The 11452-nt window shown below is 39.9% G+C and overlaps 4 protein-coding genes across 4 annotated transcripts; 2 read left to right on the forward strand and 2 right to left on the reverse strand.

The window, feature by feature from the left end:
* Positions 1-60: 60 nt before the first annotated feature.
* On the forward strand, positions 61-562 carry LOC108651933 (immediate early response 3-interacting protein 1). Its single transcript, XM_018101877.3, has 3 exons — positions 61-222; positions 277-375; positions 459-562. Exons 1-3 carry the CDS (start codon positions 135-137, stop codon positions 512-514), a joined length of 243 nt encoding a protein of 80 aa, XP_017957366.1. The 5' UTR covers positions 61-134; the 3' UTR covers positions 515-562.
* Blos2 (biogenesis of lysosome-related organelles complex 1 subunit 2) lies at positions 121-1140 on the reverse strand. The gene has a single exon (XM_018101874.3). It carries the CDS (start codon positions 1062-1064, stop codon positions 573-575), a length of 492 nt encoding a protein of 163 aa, XP_017957363.1. The 5' UTR covers positions 1065-1140; the 3' UTR covers positions 121-572.
* LOC108651924 (uncharacterized) lies at positions 1141-2819 on the forward strand. Its single transcript, XM_018101868.3, has 4 exons — positions 1141-1430; positions 1501-1622; positions 1677-1978; positions 2040-2819. Exons 1-4 carry the CDS (start codon positions 1269-1271, stop codon positions 2717-2719), a joined length of 1266 nt encoding a protein of 421 aa, XP_017957357.1. The 5' UTR covers positions 1141-1268; the 3' UTR covers positions 2720-2819.
* LOC108651923 (proton-coupled amino acid transporter-like protein acs) lies at positions 2724-9499 on the reverse strand. The gene is made up of 7 exons (XM_018101867.3): positions 9215-9499; positions 4649-4814; positions 4405-4591; positions 3718-4343; positions 3480-3655; positions 3264-3419; positions 2724-3205 (listed from the first exon to the last, which is right to left on the reverse strand). Exons 2-7 carry the CDS (start codon positions 4810-4812, stop codon positions 3114-3116), a joined length of 1401 nt encoding a protein of 466 aa, XP_017957356.1. The 5' UTR covers positions 4813-4814; positions 9215-9499; the 3' UTR covers positions 2724-3113.
* Between the last annotated feature and the right edge of the window lie 1953 nt (positions 9500-11452).

Below are 11452 nucleotides of genomic sequence, written 5' to 3' on the forward strand. Positions count from 1 at the left end.
CTTAGACTTACAGACTGGTCGTCGCAGTAACACAATCAGCTGTTTGTACGCGTTTCGTAGTGATTGGCAAGTGTCGCTTTGAAACTGACGTCAACAATTATTTAGTTTATCATTTTCCCCGATAAATTGTAAAAATGTTTACACTGTGGACACTGATTGAAGCCTCGCTGCTTTGTCTAAATGCAGTTTGCATTCTGCACGAAGAGCGTTTTCTGGCCAAGTGTAAGTAATTGCAGACCGATATATTTATCTCTGACCAAAAATTTATGTTTATAGTTGGCTGGGGACGACAAGCCGGTCAACAGGATTTCGGAGCGCCCAGCGCCAAGGATCAAGTCCTAAATCTTATTCGATCGATCCGCACAGTTGCCAAGAGTGAGTATTTGTACAACATTTTGCAAATTTGCATAAAACAAAGCGAATATAACTAACACGTGTCCATATTTTCCATTTTACAGTTCCACTGATATTTCTTAACGTAATAGCGATTATATTTAAACTGTTACTTGGGTAAAACTTAAATTATATTGTAATAAATGTACTAATAATGGTTTTTGAAAAACTCGCAATTATTATCCTACATGGTGACTCGACTTGCGCTGCAGCACACACTTGACGCGATTCTCTAGCGCTATGCTATATGCATCCAGCTTGTAAGCAGCCGCCTCCAACTTGTCTACGGTGTCTGATATTTCATCAATTTGCTGCATAAGAGGTGCTAGCTGCTGAAACTTGACGCATAGCTCGTTGGTGGATACGTTGAGGTTCTCGGCTATTTGACGCATGTCTTTGTACTTGGCTATGGTTGCCTTGTTCATTTCCTCGAGCAATTTATAGTCCTCTAATGGCGCATTGAGCTCGTGCGTTATATATTCTTCTGTTTTTTGGAACATCTTCGTGGCTAGTTTGGTGAGATTTGGGTCATGGGCGTGGGCCAAGGCCTCGAAGCTGGATGTTGAAGTCGACAGTGTGGGACCCCGCATCGGTGAGTCGAGTAGCGGATTATTATCCTGATCCTTTGCCTGGGCTGCGTTAGCGCTTGTTGTTGGCTGCTCCTTTTCCATGTTACTTTATGAATTTTCCAAAACAATTACAACAGCTGATGTCTCCGAATCGAAGTGACTGCTAACTGCTTCTGACAGTGCTAATGGCAAGCGCACGCGTCTACTTGTGAATGGTTAATATTGTGGCGCTCATACAGTTCGTGGATTTTCGTTATCGATATGGGATCAGTTCAGTTTTGCCAGCGCTCAAGATAACGCAAAATAATGTCTGATCAGAATAGTGAGCGAAAGCTTAAGCATCTTTTTGATGGTGGGGAATGGAATGTATATGATCCGACTGTATTAAATTTGGGTGTCGGAGCTCCAGGCACAGATCTCTTAGAGCCTTGTTGTGATATTTTTCAAGAGGCTACTGCCCATTGCTTGGTTAGTATTGAACGATTTATATGATTATTAGATTTCGTCATTATTCTTAATAACCTTTGGTTGTCCGTAGCGAAGGGAAAAAGAGGTCAACCAATCTCTGATATTTCAATATGGACCAACTAACGGCACTCATGAAATACGCAACGAAATCGCCAAGTACTTGACCGGGATGTATGATAGCCCCGTGAACTGGTATGTCAGAAGAAACTTTAAGATTTGGCAAGCTATTGATGTTCCCACTTTCAGTGAAGACCTGATAGTCACAACTGGCGCAAGTCAAGGCTTGCATTTCTTGCTTTCTACAATGATAGACTTTAATGGCTATTTATTCGTGGATGAGTACACGTATATGATTGCCTTGGACAGCATGAAACACTTCACGAGTCTTACGATTGTTCCTCTTAAACTGAATGATGATGGCGTCGACCTTAACGATCTGGAAGTAAAAGTAAAAGACCGTCGCTTTAAATCGGAGAACAAAGAGTTTTGGGCCATTTACTATACAATACCCACATATCACAATCCTACTGGCATTTTGTTCTCTCAGAGTAACTATAAAATTATATAAACGTTTGCTTTAATCACTCACCGCTTTATCTTCTTTGACAGCTGTTTGTCGTGGAATTGTGGCGCTCTCACGTAAATATGACTTCTTAGTAGTGTGCGATGATGTCTATAATATTCTTCATTATGGCACCAAACCGCAGCACTCGCGTCTACTGTCTTATGACACACGCACAGATGCGGACTACGGCGGTAATGTCATTTCCAATGGTAGCTTTTCAAAGATTATTGGACCTGGGGTGCGTCTAGGTTGGCTAGAGGTGCCTCCACGTCTTAAACCACAACTTCTTCTCAGTGGGATCATTAACAGCGGTGGTTGCTTCAATAACTACACAGCTGGAATTGTTGGCAGTCTATTTGAACTGCAACTGGCGCAACCGCATATTGCTAGACTCTATGCAGCATACAAAGAGCGGATGTTGGCCGTCAACGCGGTGCTAAAGTCTGAACTACCTAACACCTGTCGATTTGTAGCGCCTTCTGGCGGTTACTTTGTTTGGATACGGTTGCCGAACCAGGTGAATGCCTCCGAGTTTCTGGAATACTGTTTGGAGCATGAGAAGATTACATTTATTGCTGGTTCACGATTTGCTGTTGAGGAGGGCAAGGGACAACAGTTCTTTCGCATATCTATAGCTTTTCACAAGAAAGAAAAACTTGTGGATGGGATCAGCCGTTTGTGTATGGCTCTAAACGCCTTTATAAAGATTGTTAAACACACGTGAACTATTTTGATTTTATAATATGGCAAAAATAATTGTAATTCATAGTTGTTTTGTTATCGTATTTTAAATAATGCTTAAAAATATACGACTTAGAGCTTAACCATCTATACAGTTATAAATTATGAACAATATGTGTATGTAAAAATTTTTGGGCACAATGCTTAAAAATATCACAAATTTGATCAATTTTTTTTTAGATTTTTGTTTTTACAAGTATTGAAGTTTAACTTTACGAATCATTAGTTAACATGCAGTCGCTCGATGCAGCACTCTTCCTTTTTTATTGGCCCATTTGTCATATTGAGTGCGTAGTTCTTTGCTTGTACGACAAATTCGAAGGAATGGAATATACCAAATTATAATATTTGACTTAAAGTAATTTCAAAGTAGCCAACTATTCGGTGAATGTGAGAACAATCTCCTTGAGAGAGGTATACGTTCCAATAACTAGACCCAGAATGCCAACAATAATCAGCACGAAGTTGCCTAAAAACGAAAGATATGTAATCATACGCATAAAAGATGCTCCACATCAAACACTCACTTAACAGCAGCCAGCCCTTGGCCATTCCAGTGGTCTCGTACCAGTGCGTGCAGATCTGAATCAGAGCTGGAAAAGCCAGGCCCAAGGCGGATAAGCACAGGGCGCCAAAAAGCGATATGAAGAGCTCCAGATTGGGTATGGCCACGGCGAGCAGAACTAGAAGATCAATCAGATATTGAATATCTGCACTCTTTATTCGCTTGTGCAGCTACTTACAGGTGATCAGCACAAGGCCGGTACGCACGGCATACTCCCAGAAGAGCTTGTTGCGTTGGGGGCCCAGTTTCTTGCCGACGTAGTCGTTCCACGTGATGTCAATAGCCACATAACAGGCCAGACCGTGTGTGATATAGATGGCGAATGCCAACATGGCTTTCACGCATTGCGCTGGACTGCAAGAGGATGTGAGATAATCGTGAGTTTTCTTCAAGAACATTGTTTTCTGTTTACTTACATTTCATGCTCAGGCAGATTCAGAGTGATGGAGCCCAGTACACTGGCACCGTAATTTAGATATCCGAATAGACCCATGCCCACGTACAAGAAAACGATCCATACCATGGAAATATTCAGAACGCCACAGGAGCCGCCAAACTTGTGTGGCGTTTTCATCTCGTTCTCGAGAGGCAAAATAACGCCAATAGCCTCTAAGGCGAACAAAACTGTTCCAAAGAACAGTGGAAAGTTCTCAATCTTGCCAATGGCATCCTTGCCCTCCAGTGTGACTGGCTCCCGGAAGATATAGTAGCAAATGAAGCCAAAGGATACCATTGTGATGAAATTGGCTAATGTGGAGAAGGGAGCCAGGTACTTCAGTTGTCGCACCCAATTGATGAGTATCAAAGGCACCAATATTATTATCATGCAGAGACGCACGTCGATGTTGGTCTCGTAGACGGTATCGACAATGGATTTTATGTTGGACGCAACGAATACCACGTAGACACAGCAAGTGCCCAGTTGGTAAATTAGCAGGAATACATTCACTACGGTGCCTATGTAGGGGGCACAGTTCTTGAAGAAAGAAGGACCCTCGGCCAGGGCTGCCTCCGCCACAGCTGGGTAGTTCATGCTGGGCACCTGTTTGGAAATTCAGAATGAGCAGACCATCCAATAGAGATAAAACTTGACGTTAACTAACCTTTTTACGGCGACACAGCTCATACTCTGCCTTGACCAGCAGGTGTATGCAGTAGGTGCATATGAAGCCGATCACAATGGTTCCGATGGTCCCCGACACATAGCCCGAGTTGCGAAAGGCATTTGGCATGGCCAGAATACCAGTGCCTAGAGAGCCTTTCAGCAAATGGAATAGGGTCTCCCAGTTGCTGTTGAAGGCATAGAAATGTAAAATGGCCTAGAGTTTGCGTTACTGTTACACTTACGTTGTGGGATGCGGCACATCCCGATGCTCATAGGGATTGTATTCGGGAGTCTTGACAGCACCCTTCTCCGCTAGCTCCAGTGAGTACTTGTTGCTGCTCTGCTGCTTGATGTTGTCCACATGATCACTGACAAACGCCTGATTATTGTGTCCATTTTTACTCATGGCTGGAAAGAAGACAGAGATAAAGAGAGAGAGAGAGAGAGGTAAACACAAGTAAATTTCTGATTTAATTTTAATGATTTTAATGATTCATATAGCTCATTTGATTCTTGCTCAACAGGTTATGCGCAATAGATTGTCGTCTGAGCGTATGTCTGCTTCGCCAATAACCTAGCACTAAAACCTGATTTGGCCAAATTATTATGAGCTTCACAAAATATAAGCGCCTTACCCTTTTTGAGCTTCTATATTAAAAACGACGTACATCCAGTTTAAAAATACACTTGTAGATGTTTGCCCAAGCGATATAAAGTCTTCAACGTATTGTTCTTAAATGGGATTCCCTGGCATAACTGTTTTGTGAAAATCCGTGACAGACTCATAAATACTCATTTAGGACGCTGAACTGAGTCGGTCTCAACGATCTCATAAACCCCAAAAGCCGGACACTTTATGGGCAGTACTGTTATTTTTCGTTTTATCAATATATTCATATGCATCCCAAGCACTTGTTACAATAATAAAGCATTTCATATTGTTTATTAAACGTAAGATATAAATTGCATATTTACTTTGTGGGCAATTCGCACTATACTAAGTATCTCCTAGTCGAGCTCTTCCACACTTGATCACTTTTACTTGTGCTTGCGGCTGTGTATAAAACCATTATTTAATTTCTGACACTCTCCATAGAGATCGCGATCTATCTAAGAGCAGCAAATGCAGCTGGAAATAGCCTGACATACATATATCTAAATTAAAAGCAGACCCACGACAATGTCAAGTTCAGTGTGACGGAATCATTGCCCTCGTCATCAGAGCATCGGGGCACATCGACTCTATTGTGCCTGTGTCAGTGAGTGTGACACTGACAGAGATAGATAGTTAGAGGTAGACAGAGGGAAAGGGAGAGGGAGTGTGTGTATATAATATTGCCAACAACTTGTTGCAAATGAAACGTGCTAACATTTTCTAATTGCAGCCAATTTTACTGTCACTTGTGAGTGGCTTCGGAGCGTACATAAATTGTTGTGATTTCATTTAGCACTTGGAATTGCTGAGCTTTGCTGTTACCCTTCTTGAAAAAAGAAAGAAAAGAAAACTTTGCGTTATCTACACAACTACAAACAAACAATAATTGCCTATTTCTTAATTAGAAAATATTTTCGTGTGACATGCACAATTTGACATTTTATTGCCCGCTATTAGGCACAAGATCTTAGTGGAGATAAAGTCAAAATTCCAGTCGAAAATTCCCGAATGCTAGACACTAAAACTAAGTTTGGTCAATCAAAATATCAGTGGACCTATGGCAATTTTTCCGGTTTCGAGAGCAATTGCTATATTTAATTATACCAGTTGACTTCTCGACTTTCACATGTATACATATACACATAAACTTTTATATACTGTGATTCGGTTGAATGCATGCCTGCATCCATAATGTATGGATATTATTCGAAACATTTCCAACTGCACTGACTTACATAACTGACGAGCGCAGAAGGTCAGTCGAAACTGATTCATCGATCAGCTTGTCTCGGGTTGAATAATTAAGTGATTATACTATATGCTGAGCAACCAATTTTTGACACCCACTTTGGTACGGAAGCTCAGATTATGCATAATTTCAAGTACAGCTAACTAGTTTTTTGTTCTAGCCCGCAGTGTGAGGTACGCCGCAATCAGATCTGAGGTATGCGGAAGTCATAAAAAGCAATGTAGCCAAATGACTATGGCAATGAGCTTTGAGTGCAAATCTAAAACAAAGAACTCGGGCATGTTCTACGGAATAGTAAGAATGGAATTGATGAAGTTAAGAGTAAACTCCGTCTGAAATCACAGCAACATAAAGCTGTAGAAACTATATTCAAATGGATAGATTATGAGAATATATAAAATAAGGGAAATAGTCAAGCAGAGGAAAGGAAAAGAATGGACCTCGTCATCATCTGAACATTAAAAATTAATAACTTTCTAATCTATAGATTACGTATGCCCATAATTTAAACCTTTTTTATTTCAATTTATTTTTGTTTTGTTCACAAAACTCACTTATTCCTAGTGGTTGTACCTAATTTCGCAGAAATACTTCAGATAATTTATTCATCAATTATTTATGCGAAACTTTACTAAAATGAAGCAAAAAAAAAAAACTTCATAGTTTGTTTTATTAATGAACTGCAACCGGTTCAAACTGGATGCGTGCTGTCTTTCGCACCAAACCTTTTGGCCAAAACAGAGAGGCAAGAAAAACTTGTATGCCGCCAGCCAAAGACCCAATACGCTTAATAAATTCCATTTGACAAATCACAAATCAAACGCGATTTTGCCTAAATGCGCAATACCATTCGATGCAAATTTGTTAGCCTTTGATGAATAAAATAATTAGTAGAATAGCAATAATGCGACGTTTTAGCAAATATTAACAGCGTGTTAAATACTATAAAAACTCGAATATGAATTAGATATAGGCGCCGAAGCTCGAATACTCTTTTTCGCTATTATCAATAGGTGAGACAGAATGATGAGTTATGGTTGTTATTCGTAAGGTTGATATAAATTCAAATAAAATAAAAATTAATCAATTATGGATATACAAGACAAAAATTTTGATTCTGCTATCCAAGTTTTGTATGCAAAGCTGGGTTAATAAAGTGTTCAATAGCTGTATATAATGTTTATTTAATTTTAATGATGCCCATAGCTCCCCTAATATAGACTTGCCTGTTACGGTTATTAATCGAAAGTATGTATAGCTTATTTATTGATGTATTCGTTGTCATCTTGTGTGCGTTACACATTTCGTGATAAGCATTGTAATATCCGCTGCGAGTGTATACAGAATAATTGAAATATCTTCAAACTCAATCAGCACGCGACACTTTATATAATGTGTGCTAAGCACTTTACAAGATCGGCCGACGGGCTCGAGTTCAATGAGCCAAGTTTACTGGCCGGCCTTTGTGGAGTTTCTGTTATTGTTATTTGTGTTTGAAATTCAACAGTCATTTGTCAGCGACGTGTTCGCAATATCAATTGGTCATGCTTATGACTGCTGTCGAGAAGTTGTTGGCCTTGCTCTGCATTTGGGCCTTACGTCTTGTTTAAATTTATGAATTGAACGAGTGTGCAATATGTAACAGTACCTTTATTCTAATTGTCATCAATAGTTACGATTTTATTTGATTTTCATTTACATGCTTGCTGAAAGAAACGCCGACACTAGACAGTTGATAATATCCTTTCATTTCCAGCAACTCAAATCAACTATAGCAACCTATCAACACTTTGGCTACTTGCCATGCAACTTCATTGCATGGACATTTGATACGCTCTGAGTGCAGCTTGGTTTTATTTCTCTTGCATATTTCATTTACTTGGCTTGACATTGAGAAAATTTTCCAATTCTTTTATGCAGAAACCTGTATTAACGGAAAATTTACGCATATCAATTATGTGCGATTGAATGACATTTTAATTATAGTCCAACTCAGTATTTAGCCTTAGAGCTCAGAATATTTAACATATTGAAGACTGGTCTACTTATTCAAAGTTTGCCTTCGTAATAGCTCTGTTCTTGTAGCTATCTTATTCAGAGGTCTCAGCATACATCTGGGCTCATGTCATTTTGATCAACGGGTTTCGAATTGAAAAATATTTGCATAGGCCCAAAAGAATCAAGCGAATTAGCTTTATACTACTTTCTTCTGTTACGGTTATCATAATTAACATTTCGACATCTCATTAAATTATAGATAAAATATAAATATAGAAGATTTCCCCGTTTATCACACATGTTTTGAAATCGAGTTCCGATGCAAATAAAACTATTTCGTTGGAACACTTTCAAAAGATGAAATTATAGCCAAATATATTTCAGAAATGCTCCAAAGTCCGAGATCTATGCAATATAATTTAATCTACTACTACATATGTATAATGATCATATGGGAGTCAAAAATAAACTGGAAGCCGACATCAGTTAGATATTAACGAATATATTTTCATCTAGTTCTCGACTGCATATGAGTTTGCATCACGCTCTTTTTGCATGTCGCGAAAACATTGAGATTGATTGTTCTATTTTCGTACACTTGATCAATAATTTGCGTCTATAGTTTCGAAGCTTTGTTGTGCTAATTTTAAGCGCAATTAATTTGGATCTACAAACGAGCTATTCAGCTAGTCTCTCATTCACTCATTCACTCATTCACCACGCTTAATCAGAGTCCAGCCTGAGAGTGTGCGCTCAAGCTTGACTCCGAATTGCTCATTTGATTCATTTGTTTTTTAGAGGTTTGAGTATGTAAGTAATTTGCAAATGCTGTGGCACTTCCGGTGTTAATTAGCCGCAAAAATTTTAAGCATTCGTGCTGAGACACTGCCCACGAATACAACTTACCGATGAGCCCAAGAACAGATTACTTTTTGAATAATTTGCAAATAGAATGTGGAAATACGCGAATGTTAATTGTCGCCAATTCGCACGTGTTGGGCCGCGTGTATTAAAATATTTTTATATTACAGTAAGTAAAAACTGAGAAAGACCGAAGCCGAAACTAATATTTTAAAAATCGACAGTTGCCGGTGTCAAAGGTAGCCAATCTAACGGGAACGATCCACGCTTTGCGATGTGAACGATGTGATCGAGTTGCCCGCGCGCTAACGACTAAATCAGATCCAACGTGGATCACCGGTTTTATGCACTCCGCGCAATGTTGCCCCCCGATCGTAACGCCAGCAGGCAAGCAACCAACTAACCACTCACGAATACTCGTTCTCTCAGGGTACGGGGTAGCTGCACCACCAGTCTCATGGAAAATCACATCGAGCGTCAAAATGTAACTTAAATTTTTAAGCAACGTCGTTTCGCACAGAATCCGCAGTCATACTTGCGAGTGTCTATAAAGTTATTCAATGCAAACTTTGGCATAACATAAAAACAAAAACCTCACTGAGAGCGAGATGAGAGTGAGATGCCGTATGAACGAACTACGTACCATATGATGATACGGCTCATATCCACTCAAATGTGCGCGCTGATGGTCCCAGCCTAATTTCACATACTCTGGCCAGAGCTCAAGATATTTGTTCAAGCTTTTTAAGGTAGTTCCACTTTTAGAATTGATTTTACAGAGAGCTAGAAGATGTATGTCTATGTAAAGCAATCATTGGGGCAGCTCTGAGCATCGAGGGAAATCACAATTTATAAAAATCAAGGAAATTGAGTTTATTGTGTTTATTTGTGCAATTTTCAAATAATTTCAATACAATTGGTTTTAAATATTACAGCTAAATCTTTGCAAATAATTAGATAAATGTGATGCTTATTCAAATTATAAATTCATTCATAGTGCAAAGCATATCAAGTTTGTTTAAAGTCGTTATTTTTTTATGAAGTCAAATTATTTTATTTACTTAGCTTTGCGACTGCGTCAGTACGTCTTCGATGCTCACTCTCAGTCGGCAAACATTATCGAAGGCATGACATGAAAAAGCAACTACGATAATGGTAAACATGATGCGTGCTGTCTTTTAATGCGTAAGCCATACAAAACGATAAAAGACGATAAACTGGCTCTCTTTTTGAACGCTTTCCAGTCGCGGCAGGGCCAGGCGTAAAAAGCCGTTGCCAAATATTCGACCATTGCTGCTGGGACTCGTAACAATGCTTCGACTGCCGCAAGAACCAGTGCGCAGTGAGGTGTAAGGTGCCCTCAGCGGCCAGTGTATGTGACTGAAGTGGCTGAGCGCTTTGTTGTTGCCAAAATCGTCAATTAACATTTTTTGCTTTTTGTTAGTGTCGCTGGCTGGGGCAGCAGTGCCTTAATGCACTTTCTCAGGCGCGCAACCGGTTTGTGCTAAAGAGAATTCGCGCGCTTGCGCCAAATTTCATTTGCAGCGGCGGCCTTCCAATAGTTTTTGTTTTGCATGCATTGCGCATACGCCGTGTGTTACAGTTTCTTGGATGTCGAACAAGACCCAGCCAGCGCTAGTGTGAGCAGACCCGAAAGCCGGCTAACCATTAGCCCAGGCCCATGTCTGGCTGCTGCTAAAAACCGGTCAGGCGTTACACGGACTCTGACGTAGTTTCGTAGACCCCATTATCATCTTCTTGAACATGTTTGGCCTGTGACGTCAGCGTCGAATTGCTAGTCTCGTGAATCATATGGAACAGTATCGAGCATGTTAATCCAGAATTTGTAGCTGATAATCATCTGTCCAATTCCTACCTACGCACTTCACACAAAGTTATTCGCCTTTCATCTCTGAGCACAGATTCCATGGCCTATGTCCGTGATCATCCATTTAAAAGGGGAGAATCGCTAAGCACCAGGTGCCAAGAGTCGCCTCAGAGAGTTTTGAGAAATTGGTGCTAATTCGAGAGCAGCTGGAGTTTCCTCTATTGCTGCCAAATCGTTTGGGACCTGCTGAAAAGTATAATTAAATTATCAATTCGATTTGAGTTGTTTATTCAAATTAAATTGCATAATTAAAACCGGATTGTTGTTTGCGAAATGCTCTTAATTTAATTGAGAATTTCCGTGCAAGTGCTGCCCTAAGCGAATTCTATTTTTCTTGTCAACTGGAAAACCTTTTAGCTGATACGTAAACAGGCCAATTATTTGGTTGACCAGTA

Source organism: Drosophila navojoa, chromosome 4, assembly GCF_054131105.1.
Source record: "Drosophila navojoa isolate 15081-1374.11 chromosome 4, UAZ_NAV_1.0, whole genome shotgun sequence".
In the NCBI taxonomy this organism is placed as follows: domain Eukaryota; kingdom Metazoa; phylum Arthropoda; class Insecta; order Diptera; family Drosophilidae; genus Drosophila; species Drosophila navojoa.